This window comes from Netta rufina, assembly GCF_964035555.1.
Source record: "Netta rufina genome assembly, chromosome: 1".
Classification (NCBI taxonomy): domain Eukaryota; kingdom Metazoa; phylum Chordata; class Aves; order Anseriformes; family Anatidae; genus Netta; species Netta rufina.
This window is the reverse complement of record NC_140123.1, coordinates 169,423,957-169,440,808: the sequence shown is the minus strand read 5'-3', so window position 1 is coordinate 169,440,808 and position 16,852 is coordinate 169,423,957. Positions and strand designations below refer to the sequence as shown.

The window sequence follows — 16,852 nt, the reverse complement described above, 5'->3', positions numbered from 1 at the left end:
GCCATAATGCAATCGATATCATCAGGTGGCTTAGCATGGAAGACGGAGTCTAGGGGCTGTGTTAGAAGCTGCTCCCCTCTACCAGAGTTGCATTTTGAGGTGGGACACTGAAAAGCTGATCTCTTAAAGAGCTTGCTGAACATTACAAAGTCAATTTTTCATCCCACCTTTTGAAGTGTCTACAGTTCCCCATGCAAAGCTGCCCAAACAAAGCACTTCCAATCAAATACAATTGTGTGCAGGCACACTGTTTCTTGCCAGCACTTTCTTTTGAAATGAATTCAATGGATAAGAATTTCAAAGGCTAGTAAAAAGTAACCAGCTCTGAATGTCATGATCAAATAGAGCTACTTTCTATAGTTCAGCTTACGCATGCCCACTGAAAAATTGTACAAACAACCTCAAGACCCAGTGGGTAAAACCCACTTCTCCTTATTCTCCTTATTAGTTCCACTATCAAAACAAGAACAAGATATAAGTGCTGGTGACTAGTGCAGAGGGTTTTTCATGCTTTGTCATTCGGGTAGATCTTGTAGGAGGGTTGATACATCAGGGGTATTAAGGCTGTGCTTCTGCTTGTGCTTCTTCCTCCCCAAATACTCCTGCTCGATGTCCCACCCCACTTGCCAGCAAATGGCCCCACAGCCCCCTGCACTCAGAGCCCTGACAAACCCAGCATTGCTTCAGACACCGGGCAAGGACACGCAGCACGGTGAGGTTGCTCCTGTTGGTACATGAACGATGCATCAACAACTCTTCAGCACTTGACCAGAAGAGCCACCTTTGTATTATCAGAGAGTGTAATTGTGCCAATTAAACATATGTCTACTTAGGCTATTTTTATTAGTAGTGATAGATTGGTGAACAGCAGCTGTGCAGTAAAACCGGGACTTTGATGATAAATTCCTAATAAAACTTGAGTAGCAGAGCCTAAATACCCAACTCCCCCTTCAATAGGTGTTGCAACAGACTGTAAACAAAATTCACCTGTGGCTAAAGTACTTTGCACCTGTTCTAAGAAATTTGACAGGTTTGGAGAGATGTTTTAATTATTGGGAAATTGCCATATACTTCAAAGGCTGTTTGTGGTGACGGCAGAGGAGAGGAACCAAAAGGGGGCAGGAGAAAAATATATAAGAGGCAAGTGCAGGAGAGCCTGCAGTCTCGCTTTTGAGAGACAGTGTGTGCTACGCCGACAACATGAAGGCTTTGCTGACCCTCGTCTTTTGCCTCCTACCCCTGGCTGCTCAGGGGAAAGTCTACGAAAGGTGTGAGCTGGCAGCAGCTATGAAGCGACTTGGACTGGACAACTACCGGGGATACAGCCTGGGAAACTGTAAGTCTGTTCTCCCCTGATTTCCAGGGAGCACGTGGGGTGGGAATTTCCACTTAACAAGCTTTGTTAAGGTGAGGATGTAGGCATGATGCTGCAGTGCAGGTGTTAAGGCTCCACCAGGTTTGTCCATCTCTGCTGGCACAGACTGCAGGCATTTTCTACAGCTTGTCCCATTACCACTTCTTTCCCTGGCACTCTTCCACAGGCGAATAAAACCATTATCAGCAAGCGTTTTGCAGAAGCAGCCTGTCTCATCATACCTCCCCAGGAGCTAATTGCTCTGCCTTTATTTGCTTTGATTCCTCCCTCTGGGTGGCTGCTGCTGGTGGCCTCCCTCTGAGGCTGTGGAGCAAGCAGGATGGGAGCGTGGAGCTGAGCTGGGCAGAGGTGCTGGTGCCAGGCTTGGTCGGTGGGAATCACTGGAAATAGTAGTGGGGGAGAGGAGACAGTGGGCATGCTGTGAGGAAAGGGGGCTGAGGGAGAGGGGTTCCTCCAGACAAGGAGCCTCCCTCCCTCAGGTGAAGGCCAGGTGAAGACTTCTTTCCTCCAGACAACAGGCTGGTGTTAAACCAATTTCCTCTGAGGGGAAGCATGTGTGGGGTCTGATCCCGGATCTGGAGAGCGATCCATGTGAGGGTCAGATGCAATCGCTGTCCCCGTCCCTCTTCCTTCCCATTGCCCTGCCACAGATGCAGCAGATGTAGATGGGACAAAACAAGGCCATTATGCATCACGTGAAGTACAAGCAGCTGAAACAAACCTTGTCAAAGCCAGCAGCTATTTGTGCTGCTGCCATCTGCTGCAGTCAATGGCTCCCAAAAGCTTCAAAGGAGACAGGGTGAGGGACAGAGCGTGCCCTGCCTGCCGCTGCCCACACCAGCCAGCCTCCCTCGACATGTGGGTGCAGCCGGGCCACCCGCAGCCACATGGGCAGGAGCTGGCATTTATTTTAAAGGGTAGAAATCCTGTGCTGGGATTTCTAAGGTCGTTTTGAAGTTAAGACGTGCTGTAGTTGTTTTTCATACTGGGTTGGATTGGAATAAAAGGAGCCCCACCTGTCACATGCACTCTGCATACAGTCACATTTCAGCCAGGCGAGGAGATGGGGCGTGTATGTACACAAGTCGGGTCCGGTTTTAAAGCAAACATCTCTTTTTTCTTTTGAATGGAATTTTGACAGGGGTGTGTGCAGCAAATTATGAGAGCAGCTTTAACACACAGGCTACAAACCGTAACACTGATGGAAGCACCGACTACGGAATTTTACAGATCAACAGCCGCTGGTGGTGCGATGATGGCAAGACCCCAAGGGCCAAGAACGCGTGCGGTATCCCATGCTCAGGTGAGCTCAGCTTCCCCAGGCAATACCATGACAGGCTGCCCTTCCATATTCCCATTGCAAATGAGCAAAGGTTGGTGGCAGCCTCGGCTTTAGAAACATTGCCATACAGAGTTCAAACTCACCCTTCCCCCTTTCAAAAAGGAGGTCTGCACCGTGGTCGTGCACAAGTGAGAGGAAAACATTTCTTTACAGCAGGAATTGTATTCCCCTGCTTACCCATCTTACTGTTTCTAGAGTAAAGAGGTTTCCGCAGAACCCATTTATTAATTAGTAGTGACACTAACCCCTGGACATTTTTCTTTGAAGGTAGTGAGAGCTTGACTTCTTGCAAGAGGCTGGCCCAAATGACCTCTTGCAGCCTGGTTTATTTTGTATAATTTCTAGATTTGCTTCATTGGTCTTACTCTTGCACTCTGATAGTTGCAAGTTGCCAGAGAGAAGTTCTTTGCTTTTCCTTAGAAAATAGAGAACAGAGGAATTGCCGCACATCTCAAGCCTTTGGTTCTTGTTGCTTGGTATAATGTCTTACCAAAGAAGGTGATACACTATATATATATTCAAGAGCTGAACAAGGCATCTGGAGTAGTCAGCACACAGCCTGAATATTTTGAAGTTCAAAGCAGCTGTACAACTATTACCATTCTTGCCACTATCATTTTCTCACTTTCTTGGGTATTATATAGGCTTTTCCCTCACATCATGTTTGCCCACATGCTATTCAGTCTTCAGAACTGTTGTCTGTACAGGATGGTTAATTTAACCAGACACCATATGAGCCCTTCGAGTGGAAAACAATAAAAATGGTGAACACCAACACACACTCCCTAAGGACATTTGAAGACTATTTAAATAAAAATATGAAAAGAAAGAGAAAACTGACGTTGTTTCCCGTCTCCTTTTTCAAGTACTACTGAGATCAGACATAACAGAAGCTGTGAGGTGTGCGAAGAGGATTGTCAGAGATCCAAATGGCATGAACGCATGGTAGGTTTTGGTGGGTTAAAAGACTGAGCTGCACTTGTAGAACAGACAATTAAGAGAAGGAATATAATTTTAAACTAATCCAGTTTAGAAAGAACAGGCAAACCTTAGCAGTCCCTTGCATGTATATTTCAACTCAAAGCATGTAAGAACAGTAGCTAAAATGAGCATAGGTGCAAACTGCAGCTGTGGCATCCTTGATGTTCTTCAAACCCTCATATGCACCAAATTCTTCATAACTAGCAGGCCACGAATATTGTCTAAGCTCTCCATTCCCCAACCTTTTAGTATTGAAGTGCAAACTAAATGACCTACAATGTACATGTGACTGGCTTTGATTTTGCTGGCTGCAGGCGACAGGTCGAGTCATCTTGACCTGCTTTTACAAAGCCCACATGCTCTACTTAGAATTGACGCTCTCAAAGAATAGAGCGCATAGACCAGTCCAACCTATAGCCTTAGGTGTGCTGTGATTTCTAAATCAGGAATGCTCGGTTGTGCCTCTCTCTTTGGGGAAGTAGCAAAGTACTTGATATATAGCCTGGCCTTTTGCAGAATTTAGCTGTGTATCTAAGCCAGGGTTGCTAAGAAAAGCCCCATCAGTGCTGACTTTTGAGTTTGCTGTCATTAATTGCCCTGATCTTCCTCTGTCCAGGGTCGCATGGCGCAACCGGTGCAAAGGCACAGATGTCTCCAGGTGGATCCGAGGCTGCAGGCTATGAGGCGCAGGTGCTCAGCGGAGCCCGTTCCCAACAGCCAACAGCCCTCACACCGAGCAAACTGGTTCCTCAAGGCGCTTGTTACAGTCCGTGATCCACACAAAATCCAGCATTACTACAACGCAGCTCACTTGTGAAGCTGCTGCTTTACTCCTTGCAGATGAAAGTTTCCACCTATCCACCCCGTTTGCGCCCGACGCAGCTTGAACAGCCAGCTGCTGGTTTTGCTGTACGTAGGCAAGAGCAGGGAGCCGATCTAATCGAAATCTCACCGCTAGGTTTTGCTGCTGCACGCTAGCATGATGTTTGTTACTTGCTTGGCAGTTTTAAGCGCGTTCATCATTAAAAAAATACCTGCAAATGGCTGTGTATTGGTCAGCGTGATTTGTGATCCGTAGTGCTAGTAGGGTTTTTAACCTGTGACTGCTTGAGGAGGTTGTGGCTAATGAGATGTAGACTCATGAAGGTGGGAAAAGGGCTCTGAGATCATGTGGTTGGACTGTCACCCTAATAGCAATGTCACCCTCTGAACCATGTCCCCAAGCACCACATCCAACCTCTCCTTGAGCACCCCCAGGGACGGTGACTCCACCACCTCCCTGGGCAGCCCGTCCCCGTGCCTAATTACTCTTCCTGAGCAGCAATGCCTCTTCATTCCCACCCTGAGCCTCCCCTGCTGCAACCGGAGGCCATTCCCTCAGCTCCTATCCCTGGTTATCTCTGAGAACAGCCCGACCCCCCCGCCGCCGGCCGCGGCGAGAAAATGGCGGCGCCCGCCGCCGCCTCAGCGGGGCCGCGCGCGGCCGCCGCCATCCCCCGGCCGCCCCCGGCCGCCATGGGGGCGCGCGCCCCTCCCGGCGCGGCGCGGGCACGTGACGGCGGGGCCGCCATCTCGCGGTACCGGCAGCGGCGGGGCCGGGCCGGGCCGGGCCGGGCCAGGGCCGAGCGGCCGCGGGGCGTGGAGCTGAGCGCGGGCGGCGGCGGCGGCGGGCGGCTGGCGGCGGGCGGCGCCCCCTCGGTGCAATATGTTCAAGAGAATGGCCGAGTTCGGGCCTGACTCCGGCGGCAGGGTGAAGGTGCGGCGGGCCGGGAGCGGAGGGAGGGAGGGAAGGAGCCCCGGGGGATGGGGGGGGGGGTCCGGGGCTGCCCCCCCGGCGGCTCGGGAGCGGGTGCGGGAGCTGCGGGTTTGTCGCTTGAAGGGCGTCACCATCGTGAAGCCGATCGTGTACGGGAACGTGGCGAGGTACTTCGGCAAGAAGCGGGAGGAGGACGGGCACACGCACCAGTGGACGGTGTACGTGAAGCCGTACAGGAACGAGGTGAGCGGCGGGGGCTGCCGGGCACAAAGGGGGGCTAAGGGGGGGGGGGGGGGGTGACCACCGAGGGTGCTGCTAACTTTTGGGTTTGTGCCTCTGTTTTCCTGCTGGTGTTGGAGGTAGGGGTGCGAGAAGAAGGGCTGGGGTGATTGCACAGTGTTTTGCTGTGCTGTGCACACAGCGAGAATCCCCACACCTTGCCTTTCAGGACATGTCAGCCTACGTGAAGAAAATTCAGTTCAAGTTGCACGAGAGCTACGGGAATCCCCTGAGAGGTAGGGTTCGTGTTCTGGCCTTAGCTCGTGGAGGGAGGGTTTTGGTTACTTGCGTGGGGGCTTCATCGCCGTCCCCGCTGCTTCCCCCCGCAGTTGTTACCAAGCCGCCGTACGAGATCACTGAGACAGGCTGGGGCGAATTCGAAATAATCATCAAGATATTTTTCATCGACCCTAATGAAAGACCTGTAAGTACAACAAACTTTTAACAGTGCTTAAAGAATTAGGGAGCCCTAAGGTTGTAGTGCTTTATATTGCTGGTAGAAAGAAGTGCTGTCAGCTGCAGGGATAATAAAGCTTGCTTTTGTAGGAAATGTATTCAATTTTTGTCCATGTTTTCCAATTTCTGTGCTTTAGTACAGGCTAGGGCATTTGTGAGGGCTTTTGCTGTTTTTGGTATTTACTTATATGTGAATGCACGTTGCACCTTACATGAGTTGAGCACGCAGGGAGGGTTTCTCCTCAGTGGCTTCCTAATCGTAGGATACTGGAATATTTTAATTATCATAATGTAGTGTGTGAATGTATGTGTGTGTGTGTGTGTATATATATATATATATATATATATATTTATATATATATATATATATATACACACTATCAGATTTGGTCAAAATCGGTCAAAAAGTGACAAAGTTGCTATTCTAGAGTTAGTTTCTAAAGAAAAGCAGGCTAGCACACTCCTGTAAAGGAGTTGAATGAATTATTTTCTTCCCATCATTTGTTTCAGGCATCTTGCAGTTTTGCGTACCCAAGTTTAGGTAGGAAACTTAATTACCATATTTTAGGGTAAGATACTAGCTCCTGGAAGGAGCAGGTTCTTTCTGTCACCCAAACTATGGGGATGATAAGGTTGTGGAAACCACTTTCAAACAGATTTATTGGCAAAGTTGGTTTGAAATAAATCATCTGTTCTATTTGGAAATCTTTAAGAGAAGGTATTTTTAGTAGTTTTTTATGCATCAATCCTAAAGCAGTTGTTTAGACGCTTTAAAAATGCCAATCAGCCTTTGTAGCTGGCATGTTTAATAACGAATATTCAACTTAAATAGCTCTGCTGATGACATTTATTTTTGTATTCCTAAAAGCCCTTTAAATCCTGTGTGATTGTTTAGTAAGAACAAACGCTACTTGTTTATATCTAGAAGGTGATTTTTATTTTCCTACAATTGTCACGCTAATAAATCTCTGTCTGCACAGGTAACCCTGTATCACTTGCTGAAGCTTTTTCAGTCTGACACCAATGCTATCCTGGGAAAGAAAACTGTAGTTTCTGAATTCTATGATGAAATGGTATGAAAATTTTTAATGTAATCCTCACTTTATTTTGAAAAGTATTAATGATAACACTTGTTTCTCTCCCCAATTAGATATTTCAAGATCCTACTGCAATGATGCAGCAGCTGTTAACAACGTCTCGTCAGCTAACACTAGGTGCTTATAAGCATGAAACAGAGTGTAAGTACAAAATACGTTCATTTTAGAAGTAAGCTGTAGTTGGTTTGGGGTTTAGGGTTTTTTGTGGGATGTAATCATACAATGGATTTGGCTGCTGCTAGAAAGTGACATTTTTGTCTTAAATTAACTTCAATTTTTGCAAAGATACTAATACTTATTTGAAAACTTAAGATTTTCAGATCTGTATGCTTGCTGAAAAGAAAGGAATTACAAATAACTTGGTATAAAGATTGACGGCATGATCTACACCTCGTTTATCATATTTGAAATGAATTAAAAGAGAATAAATTCAGACCACTGCCTTAGAGGTAATTAGGCTTGTGTCATGAGGATGTTAACTGGAAGCAAAGGTTGTGCTTCACCACTTGAAGTACGTAGCTCTTAGCGCTGCTTAAGACAAAGCAGCAACCCCCGGGGATAAAGAGGAGCGTCTGGAAGCTCTTCCTGTCCCTTTCCCTTCTGTCTAATACTTTAACTGTAGGTCGCTTCATAATGCAGTGTAGTTTAATGTTACTTTTGTCCCTCCTGCATAATCTGTCTTTACGTATAAAACAGAATATTAATGGAATTAAGGAAATAGGGCTATGAAGGTAGGGCAAGATGTGTGAGGAGCAGCTGAGGCCCCTTGGTTTGTTCAGCCCCGAGCAGAGCAGGCTGAGGGGAGGCCTCATGGCAGCCTGCAGCTCCCTCACGAGGGGAGCGGAGGGGCAGGCGCTGAGCTCTGCTCTCTGGGGACAGCGACAGGACCCGAGGGAACAGCATGGAGCTGGGACAGGGGAGGGTCAGGCTGGGGGTTAGGGAAAGGTTCTGTGTGGAGCCAAGAGTTGGACTCAATGATCCTTGTGGGTCCCTTCCAACTTGAACTATTCTGTGATTCTACAAAATGAAATGAAAATGCATTTATTCATAAAGTAATGCATTTAGCAATGATTTCTGCTCTGATCGTCTGAACTTGATTTCTTATTTTACACTCTCAGAAAGCAGTTGTATTTATTAAGTACAAATTCTACCTTGTTAGTTGCAATGCCGTTGTACTTCTGGTCACTTGCTCTTTGGCTTATCTGCTTGTTCTCCTGACACTGAATACCTCAATCAAGGAGTGCTTGAGCTCCACAGATTTAGGGTTCTGATTTGCTTTGTATCTGTTCAGGTGTTTGAACATGTGAGGTAATTCCATTTTCTACTTCAATTTTGTTAGTCTTAAGGTGGATCTTCATCACATTGCATGGTGTTATAGTTTGTGGGTAGAAAGCATTTAATAATTTGAAACTTTCTTAAAAAGTCCAGTTTTAAAGCTTTCTTAATTAGAAGTTCTGCATGTTTCTCCTAAGCAATAATAAAAAAAAAATAATTTTTTGAATGCATTTCCTTAAAAAGTGCTATTGAAGCAGATAAAAGGTTAAATCCAAAATGATGTAACATAGGATCTGGAGGGATATCCATGGCCTAAGAAGACTTCCTGGCTTTGCATTGTCTTAAAACTTGTGCATGACAAAAAAAGAAAGAAATACCTGTCAGATGTTCCATCACCAGTCAGATGCTTGTTAAAGCACAGGTACCACCACCAAATTTTGTAGATGCGCAGAATCAGAATACAGTGAAGAATAGTAAATGGGATACACTTTTCACTCTGCTTTTCCCATGTGCTGTCATTTTTTTTGCTGTCAATCATGTCATTCACCTAATCTTCAGGTTGTTTTTTTTGTTTGTTTGTTAGTCGTTTGTTTTTACTCTGGCAAATGCTATAGTAAATTACAGTGTTCCTACACAAAAACGATGGACTGAATGAGGTCATAAACGTGTTTTTAATTCCATCTTTTTTTCATATATCATTTTTACCACATGCGTTGAATCTAAGAATATTAAGTTACTAAGTAGTTGAATTACTAAGAGTAATTGTTGGTGTTTTTGGTTTTGGTTTTTTTTTTTTTTGGACACATACCTTCTAAATGACTATCGCTGTTTAAGAAGTAAATGTGTTTTTAATAATTATGATTTCTTTTTATACTTATTTTTCTTTATCACCATCACAGTTGCAGATCTTGAAGTAAAAACCAGGGAAAAGCTAGAAGCTGCTAAAAAGAAAACCAGTTTTGAAATTGCTGAGCTTAAAGAACGATTAAAAGCAAGTCGTGAAACCATCAACTGTTTGAAGAATGAAATCAGAAAACTTGAAGAAGATGATCAGTCTAAAGACATGTGATGAATGGTGGCTTGATAGGGAGCCTGTGCTGAAAATGAAAGGACTCCAGTCATGGAATTGGATGTGTTCTCTTGATGAGACCGTATGAATTTTATTTGCAAATCATTGGAATGTGTGGCAATTGACTTCTTGAAGAGAACAAGAATGAATGTATCCTCTCTTTGTAGTTGAAATCTGTGGGTACATATTTCAAGGAAAACAGGACTTGGAGACCAGATGATTTTTTAACTGCATTTGAGTGATGTATATGAAAAATTTGTATTAAGTCTTGTATTAGTTCAGTGGGACTTTACAAAATGTTTACTTTTTTATTTTTTTTTTCTACTGTTTAGAGATGCATCTTTAAGTTGAAAATAAAACACGTTCTTTTTTATTAAAAAAAAAAAGTCTCTGTCCAGTTTGGGCTTCAAGTACCATTGTAAATACCAGTTTTAAGTCGGGTTGTAATATAATAGTATGCAAGATGCTTATGTAATTTAAGTAAGATGCTTACAGTAATTTCTGGAAGTCTGCCTATTATCAGCACCATGAGAAAAAAAATAATCTATACAATCAGGAAAATGCTGTTTTTAATAACTTCTTTATCTACAGATAAGAGTTTCTAGTCCCACATCTGCTTTAACACAAAGGCATCAACTCGACAAGTTATGTTTGGATGCAGGAAACTGTATCTGTCCTGTTTTGTAGACATTCTGTTTAACATCTGTATTCTGCTTAGTGTTAAGTAGGAAGTGTACCCCCTGAAAAATTAGTACGTAATATTTTGCCTATGAATTCTTCTCTTCATTTGTAGATGTAAATGTGCCTCATAGAGATGGCAGGACTTGAGGTTTTGAAAGGCTTGGAAATCTCTACTGCTTCAAGATCCTTTGATGCAGTAACCTCTGCTTTAGAGGAGGAAAAAAAAAAATCACCCTCCACTTCCATGCAAATCGGTATTAATAGACCAAAGCACTAATTTAGTCTTCTTTGAAACAATTGATAATTTTGCATTTAATGTGGCTTGGGAAAGATTCATGACTGAAACAGTTCTAACAGTCTGAGCTCAATATGGAGTTGTCATTAAGAAAAATAACTTAAAATTTGGTGTACTTCGTTGAGGAAGATGATGCACCTTGTCCGAGCAGTGTTCACACAAATCCCCCCCAGTGCTGCAGACCACCCAATTTTGTCTGATGAGGTAACTGCCATTGCTGATGATCACACTGAGCAACTATTTTTACTAGCTATTAGCAATTTTCTTGCACCATTTTCCAAGCATTGTAGGTAAGCATAAACACAAGGGTTCCAGAGCATTCTAGGTCAGTCTATTCAGTTAAAACATAAATTAAATGCCTTATGTTATTCAAGATGTTTATTGCTTCTGAAGACTGAGCAATTTTAATCGTTAATTTTAACTATTTAGGTGCGTATTGGAAATCCTAGGAAGTTGAACTGGGAAGTTTTCACTAAACTGATCATGTAACAATTTTAGGACCGTACAATAGCAGGGGAGTTCTTCACTAGTTTGGTCTCATGGGGCATTGTAAGAATTGTAAGGATTCTTAAGCAAGTCTGAGGCAATTTGTGAAGCATACAGTGTCAGTAGTACCATAACAGAGCTGATCAAAATCTTTGGCTACTTCCTTGTCTCTGACAATCATCAGTACCATTTTTTTATTTTTTTTTTTAAGGAAACATACAGTGGGGCTGGCATGAAGTGAGTCCTTCCAAGTATATTCTCTTGGCTTCTTGTGGATTAATTCCATTTCCTGAATGGACCTGCTTTTAAGGTCTAGTGAAAGGGCATGTTGAAATCAAAATGGGAGCAGAAAGCACAGTTGTGGTGTATAATAAAATAATACTAGGTTGTATTCAACGTTATTATTTTTATATTTCTGAGTTTAAATAACATTAATGCAAAGTAATTCAAAGGGAATATTGAATAGGTTCAGTAAGATCTTTGACTAACAAAATGAATTTTAATATCCGTAGTGCTGCAACAGTCTTGAACAGACAAAAAAGAAAGGAGTGGTACCTTTTGAGGCCGTTTCTAATGACATCCTATAACCAGCTGAGTAGTCAGCCTTATTGGCTCCGCTGTTAGTGGAGCTAACATCAGCATGCTAGAACAGTGATGTAATTTTTGTTTGTGGTTAGTGGGTTTTTTCCTCAGGTTTTCTACCCTCTTTGTATTTTTTTTTCTCTCTTTTGTGCTCTCACTAAGGCAAGAAAATAGTCTAATAACAGTAATTTCTCAGCATGGTCAGTTGACAGAAAACAGCAAAAATATACTGAGCTTTACAAGGTTCCTTACCTATCTGTGTTTCTTCGTTTTCATCAGAAAATACTTTCTTCAGCAACGTGATTGAACCCTGTATTAGGAAATAATTAAATTATGGAGAAAAGTGCTCAGAATTAAGAGTTCTAGGGTTTTGGCTTGATAATAAAATGTGAGAAAAGTCCCTCCCCCCTATTTGATAAGTGAACCTATAGAGCTACCTTCTTTACGTGCAGCTATGTGGGTCATAATTGGCTCAGGGTATATTTGGGTCTATGCATCTGCCATTAAAAGAGTTGTTTGAGCAAGCACCTGAGATATCCGTATGGACACCTCCTATGTACATATGCTGCCGGTGTATGCACATACAGTGTAGTACGGTGTTGATGTTGTAGTGGGTATCATTTTAAAACTTACTGGAACTGAAATAGAGTGGGGCACCTAGGGACTTGGTTGCATTTGACCTCCATCACCTCGATTTGAAAAAAAATAAAATACAACCCACATGCTACACTAAGCTGTATTTTTGGCAGCCCTAGAAAGATGCAATGGGAGGCAAATAGTTACAGTTTGTGCTTACCAGGGGTTTTAACTTAAATGCTAGCTATTTTTATTGCTGCGAATGACTTCAGACTGCGTTTCCATCCTGAGTTATAATGGTGAAATAGATTTATTTAAAATTGCTTTGCAAAGGAAGGGGAAAATCCTTCCTAGTATTATAGGTACAGTTTGATATTACTGAATTACACAGTAATTTGTCTAATTAAATCCATTGAAGATCTAGGCTCCAATTGAGCTAACCCTATGGTGGATAAAATTAAAGCAGGCTTATTGCAGTCTGTGTCCTTGCATTTTACTAATGAGGAATTTTCTACTCCAGGCATCAAACCCTCAGGACTCATAGTTACTGTCACTTCTGCTATAAAAACTTGTGGTTTTCAAGTTTTTTAGCTAAGGCATATGAATAGTCACAGCAATTTCAAAGACCTACTGCTTACCCATGTGCTAGCTGGAAATTTCTATCACTTTTTAACCTAGCTCCATCTCTTTTAAATCTTACCTTTTTTCTTTCACCTTTGGGTTTGGCATGCCACAGTTTACAGTCAGACCGTGGAGCCATACAGGGCTGTGCCTGGCATGTTTCTCTTCCAAGTGCTGCTACCCGACGGAAGACTTGTGTGTGCATTCAGCTCACAGATTCACTTCTAGACCTTACGTGGTTAGTAGAGATGGGACTGGAAGGAATATTGTCACCCTCTTCCTCCCCTTTCCAGGCAGCTGCTGGTAGTAACACCAGCCCAAAGACACTTTTGCTGATGCTATATTAAAGACAAACCATATGAAATGCGTCATTGTTGGTTTCTTGGTGGGAATACAGATGTAAGAGCATGTCGGGTTGTTTTCCAAACAGCAGGTGGCAGGTATGTGCAAAATGTTCTTCAGTCTCAACAGCATTTTAATGACTGGGGTTTTGGCAGGTCTGTGGAGTCTTTCGTTGATCTCATTTGCTTTGAGACTTTAAGGTCATCTGATTAAACAACTTACATTTATGCAGAGGCGACCAAATTATCTCTTGCATATTATGAAACTGTTCAACAGCCTTATGAGCAAATCAAATTCACAGGAAGCAAAAAGTGTGAATGTTGGTTTGCAATCTTGATTCATTTGGCAAGGGAATTACCTTTACAGTTCAATGCCTGTTTTTTTGTTTGGTGTTTTTTTTTTTTTTTTTGCTTTTTCAGGCCAAGATTGTGTGACAATATAAATGCCCAAAATGTGACTTCAGTACTTACTGGATTGCATACTTTGCTTACACTTGATTTAGGTCCAAAATGACAGGACTTTCCACGAGCAACTATTTTTTAAACCTAATTTCAATAGACATATTTCAATGTTAATAGATATCCATCATTAGTTATTGATTAATGAATACTGTAAATGAATCTTTAGCTCGGATGTTTGTTGGAACTTCTGATATTCCTGAATGCAGTAGGGAAGAACAGCTTAATTTAAGTACGGGAAAAAGAGGGTATTAAGATGATAAAAAGAAAAATAGAAAGCATGAGAATATGCATTGTAATATAATAGTTAGGATTTATTGTAACATTCATGTATGCTATATTTATACTATTTCTGTTTTAAAATTAATTTCTAGACTAGATCATGAAATTGTGAGTTTCTAGTGAAACAACCTTTCCTATGCAAATAGCTAATATCTGTCCAAAGTTAAAATTTGCATTTTAACTTTCAGAGTAAAAACCTCCTGAAAGGAGAGTAAGGAGAGCAGAGGCACTTCTCCATCCTGGACTCCACCACCCTCCTAGATAGCATTTGGAAATGATCAGAGCACCTTTACTGTAAAGATTAAGTTAATTTGTATGCGTTTGTGTTGCTTTCTTGGAACAGGCTGACACAGTCTATGTATTTTAAAAAGGAGAATCAGTAAAGCCTTTTATGGTTTCACTGTCTAAAAAGTGAAATTTATTAAGAGTTCATTCGTAGTCTAATCTGATCCCATATGGTACTGAATGCTCACTAGTGTCCTGCCTGTGCATTTGGAGCTCCAAATGCTTAGTACTTCACTAGATAAACCTGACCTTCAGTCCTTGTGAAGTTGGTGGGTTTCAGTCAGGCCTCTGGTGGATGAAGGTAATAGATCATCAGTAAATGAAGCCACCTTTTCGTAGTGGAAAGGTCACTTGAAAAAATGGTAGCCACTTCAGTAGTTTCATGATAGCTAGACTTTACAGTGTTACTTTGGAAGTATTAAGCTAAAACTTTCAGAACTCTGATATGTATAAATTTATGTACATGTATAAATTAAAAAAAAAAAAAATCAATTTGTTACCTAGGATTGCTGCTGTATGCCCTCTTGTGGACTTTGCAGTAAAATTATTTTCTTGTAGTGTATTTTAGGCATTTGCCCAAAGCCTTGCCCTTGGTAAGTTCCTTCTCCCTCCTCAGTTCTGTGCTACAGCTCTTTCACTCCTCCTGACAAATAGTAAAGAGAAATCATCAGTAAGACAGAAAGCAAAGTAGAACTCAGTTTTGATGCTGCTGTAAATCCCAGAGTTTTATCTGATGCTGTAAACTGCTAGCTTCAGTTTTACCTGAATCCAGAGATAGTTTGTACAACACCTCTGAACGCATTTTGTAATCGCCCAGCAGTTATCCCCAAACACGTACACAGAGCTTGGCTAGCAGCTGCTGTATCTGTCACCTCTGAGGGGCCTTTTGCAAAAATACCCAAACAAACCAAATCCCGGAGGCTGAACCTCTACTGCAGCGTCTCTGATACAAAAATAAATTTCACTGATGTATGTTTTGTAATAATAGTAACATTTTTTAAACTGTGTTTAATGGTGAATCATTAGCATATAGCGTTAGACACCAACTTGTTATCGTTACAACCTTGGTTGGAATTTCTGCCTTAAAAAATACCCCCAACAAATAAATCAGCACGGTTCTTTGGGGGCATTGGGATCTCTTCACTACCCCACAATTTTATCGGATTTCCAAGGACTGACACTAGGTTACTCCGGTTGGGCTGGAATTGCATCCAAAGTAACTTCAGTGAAGACATTTAGTAATTGAGAAGCAGAACTGGATTTGAAATAACGTTCTCATGATCAAAGATCCTAAGAAGCTTTTGTAGTAATTGGAGAATAACAACTATATAAAATGTGTTTGCTTCTCATATTTAAATTAAGCATAAAGATAAAATGCATGAGAGCCTTATTAAATGAACGTACAGATATTGCATCTGATAAGATCAAAGCAATTGAGTGGGATTTTAATTTAGGCATCTGACTGACCTTGTCTTTAAAAAAAAAAAAAAAAAAAAAGTTTTTGAAGTAACACTGGCTTTGCTCCATAATATCTGAGAGGTTCGCTCAGTTGTGGATTGCTGCACTGGGCTATTCCCTCCTCTGTTGCCATATTATTATTTATATAGTATCCTGAGAGTGCTGCATGGTGCACATGCAAACTGCACAGGCACAGTTCCAGGCCTGAAGACCTTCAATCTAAACAGACAATATAGAACGGGCGGTGTAATAAATTGCAGAGCTTTCCCTGAACTCTAAGTGGTGTCTTTCAGCTCTAAGATTACAGCCTTTAACCACTTTGAACCGAAAAGCATTTTTTACAGTTCTCATCCTTCTGTAGCACCACAACTCAATCCGACCAGATGGGTAAGTGAAGTGACTGCTGTTCTCCAAGTTGCACCACTTTATTTTTTTTTTTTAAGAAAAAAAAGGCTTCTTTTTAAAACAAACAAACAAACAAAAAACAAACAAACAAAAAAAAAACAGTATCTTTGGAAGTCACTTGAATAAAAATTGTTCTTAGGGTTTTAAAAAAGGAGATAAGACTTGAGCCAAAACTCTCTGTAGATCTCCCATTTGTATCCAAAAGGCTTTGAATTGGGGTGTTGGAGAAAACATGCAGTTGTTTGGTACAGAAGTGAGTACCCCTGGAATGAAAATGTAAGAACAAAAGCTCTAAGCCTTTGACAAAATAATCCTGTATCAACCAATTGTGAATGTAGAACAACAACAACAAAAAAAAAAGCACTTCAGGCTGTTTTACAGAGGTTTGCACTGCCAAGTGGATCTTAAATAAGATGAGGATATGCAACGTGCCCTGAGCGCTACCAAGACGAGGAACTATTTGAACCAGCTCTGGAAAGGCCACGGGTATGACAGAGAAGGGAAAAAACTATCACAGATCATCTGTGGTCCACAGTTACCAGCTCAGGTTTTCCATCACAAGGGAGCTTTCTTCCCTGAGGGAGCTCAAGCTTGCTTAACAGTGGGATAAATTTCCACAAGAGTCGAAGGCTCATAAACTTAAATGTTTTCACTTCAGCTGGAAGATTTATTTCTTTGGGGTTCTTTAACATGGAACAAGTATTTTTATTTTGTTTTTAAATGCCTTGTTAAAGCAAAAACAACTCTGTTA

The 16,852-nt window shown here is 42.0% G+C and overlaps 2 protein-coding genes across 2 annotated transcripts; both read left to right on the top strand.

The window, feature by feature from the left end:
- The first annotated feature begins 1,151 nt into the window (after nt 1-1,151).
- On the top strand, nt 1,152-4,733 carry LYZ (lysozyme). The gene is made up of 4 exons (XM_084302723.1): nt 1,152-1,336; nt 2,517-2,678; nt 3,584-3,662; nt 4,315-4,733. Exons 1-4 carry the CDS (start codon nt 1,201-1,203, stop codon nt 4,379-4,381), a joined length of 444 nt encoding a protein of 147 aa, XP_084158849.1. The 5' UTR covers nt 1,152-1,200; the 3' UTR covers nt 4,382-4,733.
- Nucleotides 4,734-5,299: 566 nt separating this feature from the next.
- On the top strand, nt 5,300-10,004 carry YEATS4 (YEATS domain containing 4). Its single transcript, XM_084286048.1, has 7 exons — nt 5,300-5,454; nt 5,578-5,697; nt 5,903-5,969; nt 6,063-6,157; nt 7,170-7,262; nt 7,340-7,427; nt 9,461-10,004. The coding sequence occupies exons 1-7, from the start codon at nt 5,404-5,406 to the stop codon at nt 9,628-9,630; spliced, it is 684 nt and encodes a 227-aa protein (XP_084142174.1). The 5' UTR covers nt 5,300-5,403; the 3' UTR covers nt 9,631-10,004.
- The last annotated feature ends 6,848 nt before the right edge of the window (nt 10,005-16,852 follow it).